The 19,027-nt window shown below is 46.6% G+C and overlaps 2 protein-coding genes across 4 annotated transcripts in view; one reads left to right on the top strand and one right to left on the bottom strand.

Annotated features, from left to right (window-relative positions):
* mtfmt (mitochondrial methionyl-tRNA formyltransferase) overlaps positions 1-19,027 on the top strand; it is a 158,358-nt gene that overhangs the window by 102,856 nt on the left and 36,475 nt on the right. For 2 of the 3 annotated variants that reach the window (XM_072470254.1, XM_072470258.1), the window contains exon 9: positions 13,671-14,265. The exons of the other annotated variant lie outside the window; for it this stretch is intronic. In XM_072470254.1, the coding sequence (XP_072326355.1) occupies positions 13,671-13,865 (195 nt within the window). In that variant the 3' untranslated portion in view covers positions 13,866-14,265. Of the gene's footprint in view, positions 1-13,670; positions 14,266-19,027 lie in introns of those variants that run through there. 3 annotated transcript variants of the gene reach the window in all.
* The window catches only part of cilp (cartilage intermediate layer protein, nucleotide pyrophosphohydrolase), a 56,296-nt gene continuing 51,903 nt past the window's right edge, over positions 14,635-19,027 (bottom strand). Inside the window, exon 9 of the mRNA XM_072470253.1 lies at positions 14,635-17,393. Within this exon, the coding sequence (XP_072326354.1) occupies positions 15,019-17,393 (2,375 nt within the window). The 3' untranslated portion in view covers positions 14,635-15,018. The remainder of the gene's footprint in view (positions 17,394-19,027) is intronic.

The following is a 19,027-nucleotide window of genomic DNA, read 5'->3' as shown; positions in this document are numbered from 1 at the left end:
CACTTACCAGTTACAAGCCAATCACTTACCTGCTGGCTGTGATGTAATTGCTCCCGAGACTCCCTCACAGGTCTGCTTCTCTGCACCTCCTTAAGATGAGCACCAAATTCCCTTAACTAGTTAATTAATTTACTTAATTAATTTGATTTAAAAAAAAAATAAAAATTTTTGTCACTCCCCTCTTAAGTAGAGGAAAGGGTTGCAAAGATGATTCTGGAGAGGAGCGAAAGCAACAGGGTAGTTGTTATGGGGGACTTTAACTTTCCATATATTGACTGGAAACGCTATAGTTCGAGGACTTTAGATGGGTCCATTTTTGTCCAATGTGTGCAGGAGGGTTTCCTGACACAGTATGTAGATAGGCCAACGAGAGGCGAGGCCATATTGGATTTGGTACTGGGTAATGAACAGGACAGGTGTTAGATTTGGAGGTAGGTGAGCACTTTGGTGATAGTGACCACAATTCGATTACGTTTACTTTAGTGATGGAAAGGGATAGGTATATACCGCAGGGCAAGAGTTATATCTGGGGGAAAGGCAATTATGATGCGATGAGGCAAGACTTAGGATGCATCGGATGGAGAGGAAAACTGCAGGGGATGGGCACAATGGAAATGTGGAACTTGTTCAAGGAACAGTTATAGAATTTACAGTGCAGAAGGAGGCCATTCGGCCCATCGAGTCTGCACTGGCTCTTGGAAAGGGCACCCTACCCAAGGTCAACACCGCCATCCTATCCCCATAACCCAGTAACCCCACCCAACACTAAGGGCAATTTTGGACACTAAGGGCAATTTATCATGGCCAATCCACCTAACCCGCACATCTTTGGACTGTGGGAGGAAACCGGAGCACCCGGAGGAAACCCACGCACACACTGGGAGGATGTGCAGACTCCGCACAGACAGTGACCCAAGCCAGAATCGAACCTGGGACCCTGGAGCTGTGAAGCAATTGTGCTATCCACAAGGCTACCGTGCTGCCCCCAAGGACTACTGCGTGTCCTTGATAAGTATGTACCTGTCAGGCAGGGAGGAAGTGGTCCAGCAAGGGAACCGTGGTTTACTAAGGCAGTTGAAACACTTGTCAAGAGGAAGAAGGAGGCTTATGTAAAGATGAGACATGAAGGTTTTGTTAGGGCGCTCGATAGTTACAAGTTAGCTAGGAAGGACCTAAAGAGAGAGCTGAGAAGAGCCAGGAGGGGACATGAGAAGTCTTTGGCAGGTAGGATCAAGGATAACCCCAAAAGCTTTCTATCGATATGTCAGGAATAAAAGAATGACTCGGGTAAGAGTAGGGCCAGTCAAGGACAGTAGTGGGAAGTTGTGCTTGGAGTCCGAGGAGATAGGAGAGGTGCTAAATGAATATATTTTGTCAGTATTCACACAGGAAAAAGACAATGTTGTCAAGGAGAATACTGAGATTCAGGATACTAGACTAGAAGGGCTTGAGGTTCATAAGGAGGAGGTGTTAACAATTCCGGAAAGTGTGAAAATAGATAAGTCCCCTGGGCCGGATGGGATTTATCCTAGAATTCTCTGGGAAGCTAGGGAGGAGATTGCTGAGCCTTTGGCTTTGATCTTTAAGGCATCTTTGTCTACAGGAATAGTGCCAGAAGACTGGAGGATAGCAAATGTTGTCCCCTTGTTCAAGAAGGGGAGTAGAGACAACCCCGGTAACTATAGACCAGTGAGCCTTACTTCTGTTGTGGGCAAAATCTTGGAAAGGTTTATAAAGATATGGTGTATAATCACCTGGAAAGGAATAATTTGATTAGACATAGTCAACACGGTTTTGTGAAGGCTAGGTCGTGCCTCACAAACCTTATTGAGTTCTTTGAGAAGGTGACCGAAAAGGTGGACGAGGGTAAAGCAGTTGATGTGGTGTATATGGATTTCAGTAAAGCGTTTGATAAGGTTCCCCACGGTAGGCTACTGCAGAAAATACGGAAGCATGGGATTCAGGGAGAATTAGCAGTTTGGATCAGAAATTGGCTAGCTGGAAGAAGACAAAGGGTGGTGGTTGATGGGAAGTGCTCAGACTGGAGTCCAGTTACTAGTGGTGCACCACAAGGATCTGTTTTGGGGCCACTGCTGTTTGTCATTTTTATAAATGACCTGGAGGAAGGCGTAGAAGGATGGGTGAGTAAATTTGCATATGACACTAAAGTCGGTGGAGTTGTGGACAGTGCAGAAGGATGTTACAAGTTACAGAGGGACATAGATAAGCTGCAGCGCTGGGCTGAGAGGTGGCAAATGGAGTTTAATGCAGAAAAGTGTGAGGTGATTCATTTTGGAAGGAATAACAGGAAGACAGAGTATTGGGCTAATGGTAAGATTCTTGGCAGTGTGGATGAGTAGAGAGATCTCGGTGTCCATGTACATAGATCCCTGAAAGTTGCAACCCAGGTAGAGAGGGTTGTTAAGAAGGCGTATGGTGTGTTAGCTTTTATTGGTAGCGGGATTGAGTTTCGGAGCCATGAGGTCATGTTGCAGCTGTACAAAACTCTGGTGCGGCCGCATTTGAAGCATTGCGTGCAATTCTGGTCGCCGCATTATAGGAAGGATGTGGAAGCATTGGAAAGGGTGCAGAGGAGGTTTACCAGAATGTTGCCTGGTATGGAGGGAAGATCTTATGAGGAAAGGCTGAGGGACTTGAGGCTGCTTTCGTTAGAGAGAAGAAGGTTAAGAGGTGACTTAATTGAGGCATACAAGATGATCAGAGGATTGGATAGGGTGGACAGTGAGAGCCTTTTTCCTCGGATGGTGATGTCTAGCACGAGGGGACATAGCTTTAAATTGAGAGGAGATAGATATAAGACAGATGTCAGAGGTAGGTTCTTTACTCAGAGAGTAGGCAGGGCGTGGAATGCCCTGCCTGCAACAGTAGTGGACTCGCCAACACTAAGGGCATTCAAATGGTCATTGGATAGACATATGGACGATAAGGGAATAGTGTAGATGGGCTTTAGAGTGGTTTCACAGGTCGGCGCAACATCGAGGGCCGAAGGGCCTGTACTGCGCTGTAATGTTCTATGTTCTATGGTGAGGATTGGAGGTATAGAGGGATTGGACATCCTGGTGGGGAATGGAGGGAGGGGGTTTGGACACCCTGGAGGGAATGGAGGTATAGAGGGATCGGACATCCTGGTGGGCAATGGAGGGAGAGGGATTGGACATCCTGGTGGGGAATGGGGGTATAGAGGGATTGGACATTTTGGTGGGGAATGGAGGTACAGAGGGATTGGACATTTTGGTGGGTAATGGAGGTATAGAGGGATTGGTCACCTTGGTGAGGAATGGAGGTATAGAGGGATTGGACATCCTGGTGGGGAATGGGGGTATAGCGGGATTAGACACCCTGGTTGGGGCTGGAGGGGAAGGGATTGGACATCCTGGTGGGGAATGGGGGTATTGAGTTTTTGGACACCCTGACGGGGAATGGAAATAGAGGGTTTGGATATCCTGGTGGGGAATGGAGGGAGAGGTATTGGACATCCTGGTGGGGAATGGGGGTATAGTGGGATTGAACACCCTGACGGGGAATGGGGGTATAGAGGGATTGGACATCCTGTTGGGGAATGGAGGTATAGCGGGATTGGACATCCCGGAGGGGAATGGGGGTATAGAGGGATTGGACATCCTGGTGGGGAATGGGGTTATAGAGGGATTGGACATCCTGGTGGGGAATGGAGGTATAGAGGGATTGGACATCCCGGTGGGGAATGGAGGTATAGAGGGATTGGACACCCTGGTGGGGAATGGGGTTATAGAGGGATTGGACATCCTGGTGGGGAATGGAGGTATAGAGGGATTGGACATCCTGGTGGGGAATGGAGGTATAGAGGGATTGGACATCCTGGTGGGGAATGGAGGTATAGAGGGATTGGACATCCCGGAGGGGAATGGGGTATAGAGGGATTGGACATTCTGGTGGGGAATGGAGGTATAGCGGGATTGGACATCCTGGTGGGGAATGGGGTTATAGAGGGATTGGACATCCTGGTGAGCAACGAAGGTATAGAGGGATTGGACATCCTGGTGGGGAATGGGGGTATAGAGGGATTGGGCATCCTGGTGGGGCATGGGGTATAGAGGGATTGGGCATCCTGGTGGGGAATGGGGGTATAGAGGGATTGGACATCCTGGTGGGGAATGGGGTATAGAGGGATTGGACATCCTGGTGGGGAATGGGGTATAGAGGGATTGGACATCCCGGTGGGGAATGGGGGTATAGAGGGATTGGGCATCCTGGTGGGGAATGGGGTATAGAGGGATTGGACATCCCGGTGGGGAATGGGGGTATAGAGGGATTGGACATCCTGGTGGGGCATGGGGTATAGAGGGATTGGACATCCCGGTGGGGAATGGGGGTATAGAGGGATTGGACATCCTGGTGGGGCATGGGGTATAGAGGGATTGGACATCCCGGTGGGGAATGGGGGTATAGAGGGATTGGACATCCTGGTGGGGAATGGGGGTATAGAGGGATTGGACATCCTGGTGGGGCATGGGGTATAGAGGGATTGGACATCCCGGTGGGGAATGGGGGTATAGAGGGATTGGACATCCCGGTGGGGAATGGGGTTATAGAGGGACTGGACATCCTGGTGGGGAATGGGGGTATAGAGGGATTGGGCATCCTGGTGGGGCATGGGGGTATAGAGGGATTGGGCATCCCGGTGGGGAATGGGGGTATAGAGGGATTGGGCATCCATGGAAAAGCAATTAGGACCAGGGAACTGCAAGTTGTGGATGTGAAGTAGGGCATCGGAGGAATCACGGATGTCGGTGGGAAGGAATTGGAGACTGGCTAGAGGATGGAGTCAGGGTAAGAAGTAATGAGTTCAATGGGGCAGGAACAGGTTGACACGATGGGCCTACCCGGACAGTCATGTTTGTGGATTATGTCCATTGCTCAGGAAATCTAAAACACGGGGCACAGTCTCAGGATATGGGGGCGATCATTCAGGACTGAGATGAGAAATTTTGTAACTGAAAGAGTTGTGAATCTTTGGAATTTACCTCAGAGGCTTCTGGATCATTGAATATATTTAATTTTGGGATAGACAAATTTTTGATTTCTGGGGAAATTAAGGGATTTGGGGAGTGAGCGGAAAAATGGAGTTGAAGCACAAGTTCAGCCATAATCACATTGAATGACGGAGCAGGCTCGACCGGCCGAGTGGTCTATTCCTATCACTCGTATTCTTATCAAGGACTTCCAGAAGGCATTTCATATAATATCCAGAGACATTGGCCAGCGTTCAACATCAGGAACATCATTATCATCAGGCCCATACATCGGAATCATCCCCCCCACATCACACAATCCATCCATGGCGGAACAGCGCAAAGCACAACGCATCTCCCAAGGCATGCCCCTGGCGAGCAATATTCCTAGGGGACCTCCGGTGTGTGCAGCACTCAGGGGAAAAGGGCCATGTTTGGGTGGTACCTTGGCATAAAGCTGGCACCCCTGACACCCCTTCAGTATGACCTGGATAGTGCCTGGGCGCTGCCAGGGTAGTGCCGGCTGTGTCGAGGAGTACACCTGGGTCCTGGTGTGTCCTGAATCATTGAGTGTCTAAGTTGATGCAGGGCAGGCATATCAAAGGCCGCCCTACCAGTTGTATGTCGTGGGACCTGCTGCACAATATGGCAGAGAAAGCTGCTGTCAATGGCCCAACGTCGCTTTTCCCGTCTGATATTGGCCCTTGCAGATATCGGGACAATCCCAGCCATTAAATAATTAGGAAAGCTAAGAGAATGTTTTCATATATTACGAAGGGAATTGAATGCAAAAGTTAGAGAGGTTATGCTTCAGTTGTACAGGACACTAGTGAGATCACATTTGGAGTGCAGTATTTGGATACTTGTGGGGGAGGGGACCTACCAGGGGTAAGCCATGGCATACGGGCCTCTGGCACGGAGTCTGTCCCTGTTGCTCAGAAGGGAAGGGGGGAGAGGAGCAGAGCATTAGTAATTGGGGACTCGATAGTCAGGGGCACAGATAGGAGATTTTGTGGGAGCGTGAGAGACTCACGTTTGGTATGTTGCCTCCCAGGTGCAAGGGTACTTGATGTCTCGGATCGTGTTTTCCGGGTCCTTAAGGGGGAGGGGGAGCAGCCCCAAGTCGTGGTCCACATTGGCACTAACGACATAGGTAGGAAAGGGGACAAGGATGTCAGGCAGGCTTTCAGGGAGCTAGGATGAAGCTCAGAACTAGAACAAACAGAGTTGTTATCTCTGGGTTGTTGCCCGTGCCACGTGATAATGAGATGAGGAATAGGGAGAGAGAGCAATTAAACACGTGGCTACAGGGATGGTGCAGGCGGGAGGGATTCAGATTTCTGGATAACTGGGGCTCTTTCTGGGGAAGGTGGGACCTCTACAGACAGGATGGTCTGAACCTGAGGGGTACAAATATCCTGGGGGGGAGATTTGTTAGTGCTCTTTGGGGGGGTTTAAACTAATGCAGCAGGGGCATGGGAACCTGGATTGTAGTTTTAGGGTACGGGAGATTGAGAGTATAGAGGTCAGGAGCACAGATTTGACTTCGCAGGAGGGTGCCAGTGTTCAGGTAGGTGGTTTGAAGTGTGTCTACTTCAATGCCAGGAGTAAACGAAATAAGGTAGGGGAACTGGCAGCATGGGTTGGTACCTGGGACTTCGATGTTGTGGCCATTTCGGAGACATGGATAGAGCAGGGACAGGAATGGTTGTTGCAGGTTCCGGGGTTTAGGTGTTTTAGTAAGCTCAGAGAAGGAGGCAAAAGAGGGGGAGGTGTGGCGCTGCTAGTCAAGAACAGTATTACGGTGGCAGAGAGGATGCTAGATGGGGACTCTTCTTCCGAGGTAGTATGGGCTGAGGTTAGAAACAGGAAAGGAGAGGTCACCCTGTTGGGAGTTTTCTATAGGCCTCCTAATAGTTCTAGGGATGTAGAGGAAAGGATGGCGAAGATGATTCTGGATAAGAGCGAAAGTAACAGGGTAGTTATTATGGGAGACTTTAACTTTCCAGATATTGACTGGAAAAGATATAGTTTGAGTACATTAGACGGGTCGTTTTTTGTACAATGTGTGCAGGAGGGTTTCCTGACACAATATGTTGACAGGCCAACAAGAGGCGAGGCCACATTGGTTTGGTTTTGGGTAATGAACCAGGCCAGGTGTTAGATTTGGAGGTAGGTGAGCACTTTGGGGACAGTGACCACAATTCGGTGACGTTTACGTTAGTGATGGAAAGGGATAAGTATACCCCGCAGGGCAAGAGTTATAGCTGGGGGAAGGGCAATTATGATGCCATTAGACATGACTTGGGAGGGGTAGGTTGGAGAAGTAGGCTGCAAGTGTTGGGCACACTGGATATGTGGAGCTTGTTCAAGGAACAGCTACTGCGTGTTCTTGATAAGTACGTACCGGTCAGGCAGGGAGGAAGGCGTCGTGCGAGGGAACCGTGGTTTACCAAAGAAGTGGAATCTCTTGTTAAGAGGAAGAAGGAGGCCTATGTGAAGATGAGGTGTGAAGTTTCAGTTGGGGCGATGGATAGTTACAAGGTAGCGAGGAAGGATCTAAAGAGAGAGCTAAGACGAGCAAGGAGGGGACATGAGAAGTATGTGACAGGTAGGATCAAGGAAAACCCAAAAGCTTTCTATAGGTATGTCAGGAATATAAGAATGACTAGGGTAAGAGTAGGGCCAGTCAAGGACAGGGATGGGAAATTGTGTGTGGAGTCTGAAGAGATAGGCGAGATACTAAATGAATATTTTTCGTCAGTATTCACTCAGGAAAATGAGAATGTTGAGGAGGAGAATGCTGAGACCCAGCCTATTAGAATAGATGGCATTGAGGTACGTAGGGAAGAGGTGTTGACAATTCTGGACAGGCTGAAAATAGACAAGTCCCCGGGGCCTGATGGAATTTATCCTAGGATTCTCTGGGAAGCCAGGGAAGAGATTACTGAGCCTTTGGCTTTGATTTTTATGTCATCATTGGCTACAGGAATAGTGCCAGAGGACTGGAGGATAGCAAATGTGGTCCCTTTGTTCAAGAAGGGGAGTAGAGACAACCTCGGCAACTATAGACCGGTGAGCCTCACGTCTGTTGTGGGTAAAGTCTTGGAGGGGATTATAAGAGACAAGATTTATAATCATCTAGATAGGAATAATATGATCAGGGATAGTCAGCATGGCTTTGTGAAGGGTAGGTCATGCCTCACAAACCTTAGAGTTCTTTGAGAAGGTGAGTGAACAGGTAGACAAGGGCAGAGCAGTTGATGTGTATATGGATTTCAGTTAAGTGTTTGATAAGGTCCCCCACGGTAGGCTATTGCAGAAAATACGGAGGCTGGGGATTGAGGGTGATTTAGAGATGTGGATCAGAAATTGGCTAGCTGAAAGAAAACAGAGGGTGATGGTTGATGGGAAATGTTCAGAATGGAGTTCAGTTACAAGTGGCGTACCACAAGGATCTGTTCTGGGGCCGTTGATGTTTGTCATTTTTATAAATGACCTAGAGGAGGGCGCAGAAGGGTGGGTGAGTAAATTTGCAGACGACACTAAAGTCGGTGGTGTTGCCAACAGTGCGGAAGGATGTTGCAGGTTACAGAGGGATATAGATAAGCTGCAGAGCTGGGCTGAGAGGTGGCAAATGGAGTTTAATGTAGAGAAGTGTGAGGTGATTCACTTTGGAAGGAATAACAGGAATGCGGAATATTTGGCTAATGGTAAAATTCTTGGAAGTGTGGATGAGCAGACGGATCTCAGTGTCCATGTACATAGATCCCTGAAAGTTGCCACCCAGGTTGATAGGGTTGTGAAGAAGGCCTATGGAGTGTTGGCCTTTATTGGTAGAGGGATTGAGTTCCGGAGTCGGGAGGTCATGTTGCAGCTGTACAAAACTCTGGTACGGCCGCATTTGGAGTATTGCGTACAGTTCTGGTCACCTCATTATAGGAAGGACGTGGAAGCTTTGGAATGGGTGCAGAGGAGATTTACCAGGATGTTGCCTGGCATGGAGGGAAAATCTTATGAGGAAAGGCTGATGGACTTGAAGTTGTTTTCGTTAGAGAGAAGAAGGTTAAGAGGAGACTTAATAGAGGCATACAAAATGATCAGAGGGTTAGATAGGGTGGACAGTGAGAGCCTTCTCCCGCGGATGGATATGGCTGGCACGAGGGGACATAGCCTTAAACTAAGGGGTAATAGATAAAGGACAGAGGTCAGAGGTAGGTTCTTTACGCAAAGAGTGGTGAGGCCGTGGAATGCCCTACCTGCAATAGTAGTGAACTCGCCAACATTGAGGGCATTTAAAAGTTTATTGGATAAGCATATGGATGATAATGGCATAGTGTAAATTAGATGGCTTTTGTTTCGGTGCAACATCGTGGGCCGAAGGGCCTGTACTGCGCTGTATCATTCTATGTTCTATTGTCACTTTATTTAAGGAAAGATGAAAATGGATTGGAATCAGTTTTTGGAGTAGGTGGAGCCCAGGCTTGAAGTCACTATCAGATTAGACATGATCATATTAAATGGTGGAGCAGGCTGGAGGGGCTGAATGGCTTCCTGCTGCTTCTTTCTGTTTAGGCAATCGAGACTCCAGGATGGTATGTTGCCTCCCTGGTGCAAGGGTCAAGGATGTCTCGGAGCGGCTGCAGGACATTCTGGTGGTGGGGGGGAGGGTGAACATAGGCACCAACGATATAGGTAAAAAACGGGACGAGGTCCGACAAGCTGAATCTGGGGAGCTAGGAGATAAACTAAAAAGTAGGACCTCAAAGGTAGTAATCTCAGGATTGCTACCAGTGCCACGAGCTAGTTAGAGTAGGAATGTCAGGATAGAGAGGATGAATACGTGGCTCGAGAGATGGTGCAAGAGGGAGGGATTCAAATTCCTGGGACATTGGAACCGGTTCTGGGGGAGGTGGGACCAGTACAAACTGGACGGTCTGCACCTGGGCAGGACTGGAACCAATGTCCTAGGGGTGTGTTTGCTCGAGCTGTTGGGGAGAGTTTAAACTAATGTGGCAGGGGGATGGGAACCGATGCAGGAAGTTGGAAGGTAGTAAAACAGGGACAGAAATAAAAGGCAGTAAGGGGGAAAGTGTAAGGCAGAGAAGCCATAGTCAAAAATCCAAAAGGGCGACAGTACAAGGTACAGTGACTGAGGGGAGCTCAGTGAATAGGACCAGGAATACTAAAAGAAATAAAACGGGAAGTGAAAACATTAATGGTAAGCGACGCGGCAGTATATTACATGAAGATATGGGTTCAACGACAAGGAAAATTAGGAGAAAGGTTAAGAGGAAATATAACTTAGGAGAGGTTACTGATCGAGGTGTTAAGATTCAGAACAGAGGTAAAAAAGCCAACATAACTGTACTTTACCTGAATGCTCGTAGTATTCGGAATAAGGTAAATGAGTTGATGGCGCAAATCATCGTGAATGACTATGATTTAGTGGCCATTACTGAAACATGGTTAAAGGATGGTCACGACTGGGAGTTAAATATCCGAGGTATCAAACTTTTCGGAAGGACAGAGTGGATGGTAAGGGAGGTGGTGTAGCTCTGTTATTTAAGGATGACATCCGGGCAACAGTAAGGGATGACATCGGTGCTATGGAGGATAAGGTTGAATCCATTTGGCTGGAAATCAGGAGTAGTAAGGCGAAAAAGTCACTGATAGGAGTAGTCTATAGGCCACCAAATAGTAACATTATGGTGAGGCAGGCAATAAACAAAGAAATAACAGATGCATGTAGAAATGGTACAGCAGTTATTTCATAGAATTTCATAGAATTTACAGTGCAGAAGGAGGCCTTTCGGCCCATCGAGTCTGCACCGACTCTTGGCAAGAGCACCCTACCCAAGGTCCACACCGCCACCCTATCCCCATAACCCAGTAACCCCACCCAACACTAAGGGCAATTTTGGACACTAAGGGCAATTTATCATGGCCAATCCACCTAACCTGCACATCTTTGGACTGTGGGAGGAAACCCACGCACACACGGGGAGGATGTGCAGACTCCGCACAGACAGTGACCCAAGCCGGAATCGAACCTGGGACCCTGGAGTGTGAAGCAATTGTGCTATCCACAATGCTACCGTGCTGCCCAAGTTATCATGGGGGATTGGTTGGTCATGTTGATTGGTTTAACCAGGTCGGTCAAGGCAGCCTTCAGGAGGAGTTTATAGAATGTATCCGCGATAGTTTCCTAGAACAGTATGTAATGGAACCTACGAGGGAACAAGCGGTCCTAGATCTGGTCCTGTGTAATGAGACAGGATTGATTCAGGATCTCATAGTTAAGGATCCTCTCGGAAGGAGCGATCACAATATGGTGGAATTTAAAATACAGTTGGAGGGTGAGAAGGTAAAATCAAGCACTAGTGTTTTGTGCTTAAACAAAGGAGATTACAATGGGATGAGAGAAGAACTAGCTAAGGCAGACTGGGAGCAAAGACTTTATAGTGAAACAGTTGAGGAACAGTGGATAACCTTCCAAGTGATTTCTCACAGTGCTCAGCAAAGGTTTATACCAACAAAAAGGAAGGACGGTAAAAAGAGGGAAAATCAACCGTGGATATCTAAGGAAATAAGGGAGAGTATCAAATTGAAGGAAAAAACATACAAAGTAGCAAAGATCAGTGGGAGATTAGAGGACTGGGAAATCTTTAGGGGGCAACAGAAAGCTACTAAAAAAGCTATAAAGAAGAGTAAGATAGATAATGAGAGTAAACTTGCTCAGAATATAAAAACAGATAGTAAAAGTTTCTACAAATACATAAAATAAAAAAGAGTGGCTAAGGTAAATATTGGTCCTTTAGAGGATGAGAAGGGAGATTTAATAATGGGAGATGAGGAAATGGCTGGGTCAGTCTTCACAGTGGAAGACACAAATAACATGCCAGTGACTGATGGAAATGAGGCTATGACAGGTGAGGACCTTGAGAGGATTGTTATCACCAAGGAGGTAGTGATGGGCAAGCTAATGGGGCTAAAGGTAGACAAGTAGCATGGAAAGAGGATTGGTTAATTAATGGAAAGCAAAGAGTGGGGATTAATGGGTGTTTCTCCGGTTGGCAATCAGTAGCTAGTGGTGTCCCTCAGGGATCAGTGTTGGGCCCACAACTGTTCACAATTTACATAGATGATTTGGAGTTGGGGATCAAGGGCAATGTGTCCAAGTTTGCAGACGACACTAAGATGGTCAAGCAAAAAGTGCAGAGGATACTGGAAGTCTGCAGAGGGATTTGGATAGGCTAAGTGAATGGGCTAGGGTCTGGCAGATGGAATACAATGTTGACAAATGTGAGGTTATCCATTTTGGTAGGAATAACAGCAAAAGGGATTTTTATTTAAATGATAAAATATTAAAACATGCTGCTGTGCGGAGAGACCTGGGTGTGCTAGTGCATGAGTCGCAAAAAGTTGGTTTACATGTGCAACAGGTGATTAAGAAGGCAAATGGGATTTTGTCCTTCATTGCTAGAGGGATGGAGTTTAAGACTAGGGAGGTTATGCTGCAATTATATAAGGTGTTGGTGAGGCCACACCTGGAGTATTGTGTTCAGTTTTGGTCTCCTTACTTGAGAAAGGACGTACTGGCACTGGAGAGTGTGCAGAGGAGATTCACTAAGTTAATCCCAGAGCTGAAGGGGTTGGATTACGAGGAGAGGTTGAGTAGACTGGGACTGTACTCGTTGGAATTTAGAAGGATGAGGGGGGATCTTATAGAAACATATAAGATTATGAAGGGAATAGATAGGATAGATGCGGGCAGGTTGTTTCCACTGGCGGGTGAAAGCAGAACTAGGGGGCATAGCCTCAAAATAAGGGGAAGTAGATTTAGAACTGAGTTTAGGAGGAACTTCTTCACCCAAAGGGTTGTGAATCTATGGAATTCCTTGCCCAGTGAAGCAGTAGAGGCTCCTTCATTAAATGTTTTTAAGATAAAGATAGATAGTTTTTTGAAGAATAAAGGGATTAAGGGTTATGGTGTTCGGGCCGGAAAGTGGAGCTGAGTCCACAAAAGATCAGCCATGATCTCATTGAATGGTGGAGCAGGCTCGAGGGGCCAGATGGCCTACTCCTGCTCCTAGTTCTTATGTTCTTATTCGTATTTCCTTGTCTTTAACCAGAGTGATATGTGCAAATTTTCAATCTTCAGGAAATTATCCTGAATTGAGAAAGCTATGGAAGATTATAATAGGGGCATCTGTACTCTTCTCAAATACATCCTTCAAAACTTTGGGATGGCAACCAATTGATGTCAGAGATTTGTCAAGCTATAGCGGGTATTAGTTTTCCTATTACTGCTCGTTTGCTTATATAATTTTGGTGAGTCCCTAATTCAATGGTAGATTTCTTGGATATCGGTACACTGACTCTTCCTCTACTGTAACTAGTGCTACTAGGTTAATAAGCAGAATATTCTCTATTTTCTTCTTTTCATTGACCACATCACTGTTTCCAATTTTCAAGGGGCTCACATTGCTCCTGATGACTATTTTTCTTAATATAATTGTAACATGTATTGGATGGATTTTGATGGTTCTTGCCTGTTTCTTTTCATTTCAATTATAATTAGTTCCACTTCCCTGATCTTTGCCATCAGCCTTGCAAATCTTTGCTTCTGAATATTTATCCAATTCTCTTTTGTAGGTTACTACCGAATCTGCTTCGTCCTACACTACAAGCAGCGCATCACAACAATCTGCTGTACAGAAACAAACTCCTCATCTTACTTCAGTTTATTTTGTCAATGACCTTGGGCGGGATTCTCCAATAATGGAGCTATGTCCCCACGCAGGCGTGAAAGGCTGCACCAACCACTCCGGCGTCAACGGTCCCCGATAATGGGGAATGCTCCCCTTCCTAGGGGGCTAGGTCGGCGCTGGCTGGGGTGGTCCCCGCAGCTCCAGCCGGCGCGGAACGGCCAGCGCGAGTTCATACATGTGGCGGAATGGCCGGCATGATTCCGCGCATGCGCGGGGGTTCCCTTTTCCACACCGGCCACCGAGCAATATGGCGGAGCCCAACAGGGGCCCGGTGTGGAAGAACATAGGCCCCCACGGAACCAGCCCACTCGCCGATCAGTAGGCCCCGATCGCGGGGCAGGCCACTGTGGGGGGGGCCCCCTCCGGAGTCGGATCCTCCCGCCCCCCCCCTCCAGGACGGCACCCGCAGACACACCTTCCAGGTCCCGCTGTGTGGGACCCGAGTAACCCACGGCGGGGGGACTCGGCCGAACTCGGTGACCACTCGGCCCCTCGGGGCCCGGAGTATCACCGGGGGGGGGGGGGGGGCGATTTCAACGGCCCCCGACCGGTGCGGCGGGAATCCTGCGGCCGGCCGAGAATCGGCGGGGGTGAATCGGAAAGCTGGCGGCGGGGCGCAATTCTCACGCCCCCCCCCCAGGGATTCTCCGACCCGGTGTGGGATTGGAGAATCCCGGCCCTTAACTCTGTTTTGTCTGGTTACTGACTTGCCACTGGGAACAGTTATTCATTCATTGCTCATGATTTTGAACATATATTAAATCACCCAGGGAGAACAATTTGAGCTTGTCTAATCTCACCACGTAACATTTTTCATCCTTTAAACAAAGAACACTATGTTAAGCAGCTTTAAAATTAAAGCAATTTATTGTACAAAGACTGCATATTCTATAATACCAACTATAAGCAGAATACACCATCATCAAAATAATAAATATTGGAATAGATTCAAACTACAAATTATACTTAAAAGTGTTTAATTATGTTTCCAATACAGCTTTGCTCGAGTATATTGCAAGTGGTGTAATGCCAGGCGTCCTCAAGGACCTTGGCCCAAATAATAAAGCACTTACTTTCAAATATTGTCAGAAATAAATAGAATTTATATTTACGCATTTCAAAAAGAACATATTAAATCATTTAACAATTCAATAGATAAACAGAATTCCTTCTTCTGGAAAGGATGATTTTTGTGACTGGCTAGTTTCTGAAGCTAGTTTTTAAAATCCATGTTATTGAACTAAAAGCTTTTCTGCCGTTGCCCTCTGTGTGATTCTCTGTTTTCTCTTCCTATTAAATAGACGAAGTCCAAACTGATTGTCTCTCTGTCCCCTGCGTCTCTTTCTTTGTCCCATCCTCATGTTATTCACTGCTGATTGTCCCAGGGATGTCTGCAGAGTCTGGAATACATTCTGCTGGCTCACCTGCCTCTCATTACAGTTGAAGGTCAATGCAACACCTACATTAAACTTCATTACTCTGGATACACTGTCTGAACTTCCATCAAAGCATCTCCCCAGTGCTGTTTCCTTGGCTGTCCTTGGATCCTGATCAGTTACTGTGTAAATTCCATAATTGTGGCCAAGCGGATCGAGTGGAGCCAACATGGTAAACTCACTGGTATCATTGTTGACAGCAAGAGGAAGATGGTTAACCAGATATTCCTGTAACATATTGTTCACACTTTCTCTGTGGCAGTCATTTTGGGGAATAATCTTCACTAATGTGCGGTCAATTCGTTCTTGGTCATAGAGCATTCCACTACACTTGAATTCCAAACAAACAGCAGAGATTCCCCATTGGTCCACAGCACGAGTACTCCGCACATCACGAATGCCGTAAATCTCTCCAACTGTCCGAGGGTGAGTCCCTCCCATGTTTCGAGATCTCACAGTAATCTCCTGAGGGCCATTGAGTTTCACCTTTATATAGCAAGCTCGAAATTCCAATGGTTTTGGCCACCAAGCAAGATAATCTTCTGTCCAACTCATTGGGTCATCCTCATTGAAAGCTACAGTGTTATAATCATATCTATCTCCTTCTACCCTGTAAAATCGGAAATGACCTGCACTAAATGAAGCTTCTTCGCATTCTTTTAAGCTTTCATAAGGGTAAATAGGACCATTCATTTCATCTGGGATGTTGGGAGTTGGTTTGGCTACATTTATTTTAAAAGCTGTCTTCTTAAGTTTGGCATCTTCATGATCTGACCTTCTATACTGTAGCCTATTTAAGTAAGACTGCTGAACACCTATTCTATTGAAATTCATTCTGGGGGAGGATGCCACCGCCTCAAGTTCTTCTCCTCCTAGAGTTGCCGTCACATAGGCAGTGTAAGCATCTGGCTGCTCATCATCACAGAATGCTGGCACGCAAGCTCCATTTGAACCAGTAATAACGCTGTCAAAACGACCCCAAGCCCTGGGATTAGAGGCAAAACCTTGCATGGGCTCTATATTAATCAGTGAAACAACAACTCTCTCTATCTGATCACTTGACATAAATCGGTCACTTCGAAAAGTTCTGACTTTCACATAACATCTTCTACTTTCAGGGACATCAAGGTTAAAAAGTCTTCTTTCTCGAATCTCCATATTACCCACCAGGAAGGTTCTCTCTTCTCGTTTACTTCGTTGACTTCTGATAAAGGTGAAATCACCTTCTTCTTCCCAGAAGCCTGTTTCAGGATTCAGTGACCACAGCTTCATGTTCTCCAAGTGTTTTGGCATTTTAACCTGTGCTGAGTCCAAAAAAACCTTTACTTGTCCTGCATTAAGGCTTTCTATTTCTGCTTCATCCATAAAATCAAGAGAAAACATGCCATATGTTCTCAAAGGAAGAATATCACCTTCTTCATTGATGAAATTCAGATCACTCTGGGCTGCTGAAGCTAAAGAGAGATCCCTTGGATCCAAGAACGTTACACTGGCTTTAACCAAGCCCCTGTAAATATCTCCATTTTGTCTGTAGAAAGAGTTGGGAGGAATCTCCAATTCCGCTATAGGATTTTGGCTTTCTATTGTCCCAAGAGGGATGGTATTGCTGATAGAACAATCCAGAGTGACCGCTGGCCTTTTCCTGACAAGTTTAATCTCATGAAACACGGAACCCCCTTTTTTGTTAAAGGGCAGGATTTTTGTTGTGTTCACAAACTTCTGATACCGATCCACAAAAGTGAGCACTAACCGATCACTGTCTGTAGGGACCTGAATGGAGAATGTTCCCCTGTACCCAGTCATACTGATCTTCTTTCCACTCATGAAAATCTGTCCAAACCGCATGGCTTCACCATTATCAGCAGCTACAGCACGACCACGGACAATTGTCCTGGTTTCAATGCACTTCTGACAGCCACAACTGCTGACCACCTTGATGGGAAGCATGTACTTGGTGCAGGAGATCTTCCTTTCCTCCAGTGTGACTGCCCCACAGCAGTATGCTATTTTATCTTTGCATCGTAACTCTGGCTCGTGTTCTCCTGTGCATGTTGTTACAGGACATTTTCCCACATTATAGTAAAAGGACTGAGTTAGATTCTGGTAACAGTCACGTGGAAGTTGGATGAAGTGACTCACAGGTTTGGGGTTGCATGGCGGATCACCCAGAGCTGTGAAAATAAGAACATCAATATTAAGCTTAGACTTTTATTTTATATCACATCTCCACAAAGCATCTGAAATCATTTCATAAATGATGATTTTAGTATGGTTGCAAAAGTGACACAGGAAGAATCCAGAAAAGGTGACTGCATTTCTTGTTGCAATGCTTTGAGGGAGGGAACATCATTCTGTGAAATTCACCATTTTCCTTCAGGAAATGCCACAAGATCTTCAACATCTACCTGAGCGCAAAGAATGGGACAGTGGTATTAGCACTAAGCAAATAATCCAGAGACCCAGGGCACCTGGGTTCAAAGCTCACCATGGCAAGTGATGAAATTCTGGAATAAAAATTTGGATCCAATAAAAATCTGGACTTAAAAGTCTAATGATGACCGTGGAAGCATTGTTGTAAAAATCCAAATGGTTCATTAATGCCATTTAGGCAGAATAATCATGAGATGTCGGAGCAGAAGTGGGCCATTCAGCCCATTCAGTTTGCTCCGCCATTGAATTGGATAATAACTGATCTGATCTGATAATCCTCAACTCCGCTTATCCCCAGGACTCTTGATTCCATTACTGATTAAAAATCTGTCTCTCTCAGCCTTGAACATACTGAACGACCCAGCCTCTACAGCTCTCTGCGGTAAAGAATTCCACAGATTCACTACCCTCTAAGAGAAGAAATTCCTCCTCATCTCTGTCTTAAATCAGTGACCCCTTACTCTGAGATTGTGCCCTCTGGTCTAGACTCTCCCATAAGAGGAAACATCAAAGAACAAAGAACATTACAGCACAGGAACAGGCCCTTCGGCCCTCCAAGCCTGCACTGACCACGCTGCCCATCGAACCTAAAACCTTCTACACTTCCTGGGTCCGTATCCCTCTATTCCCATCCTATTCATGTATTTGTCAAGACGCCCCTTAAATGTCACTATCATCCCTGATTCCACCACCTCCTCCGGTAGCGAGTTCCAGGCTCCCACCACCCTCTGTGTAAAAATCTTGCATCATACATCTCCTCTAAACTTTGTCCCTCGCACCTTAAACCTATGTCCCCCAGTAATTGACTTCCACCCTGGGGAAAAGTCTCTGACTATCCACTCTGTCTATGCCCCTCATAATTTTGTATACCTCTATCAGGTCTCCCCTCAACCTCCGTCGTTCCAGTGAGAACAAAACAAGATTCTCCAACCTCTCCTCATAGCTAATGCCCTCCATACCAGGCAACATTCTGGTAAATCTCTTCTGCACCCTCTCTAAAGCCTCCACATCCTTCTGGTAGTGTGGCGACCAGAATTGAACACTATACTCCAAGTGTGGCCTAACTAAGATTCTATACAGCTGCAACATGACTTGCCAATTCTGAAACTCAATGCCCCGGCCCATGAAGGCAAGCATGCCGTATGCCTTCTTGACTACCTTCTCCACCTGTGTTGCCCCTTTCAGTGACCTGTGGACCTGTACACCTCGATCTCTCTGACTTTCAATACTCTTGAGGGTTCTACCAGTCACTGTATGTTCCCTACCTGCATTAGCCCTTCCAAAATGATTACCTCACATTTGTCCGGATTAAACTCCATCTGCCATCTCTCCGCCCAAATCTCCAACCGATCTACATCCTGTTGTATCCTCTGAC

Source organism: Scyliorhinus torazame, chromosome 12 (assembly GCF_047496885.1).
Source record: "Scyliorhinus torazame isolate Kashiwa2021f chromosome 12, sScyTor2.1, whole genome shotgun sequence".
In the NCBI taxonomy this organism is placed as follows: Eukaryota; Metazoa; Chordata; class Chondrichthyes; order Carcharhiniformes; family Scyliorhinidae; genus Scyliorhinus; species Scyliorhinus torazame.
This window is presented reverse-complemented; position numbering and strand designations above follow the sequence as displayed.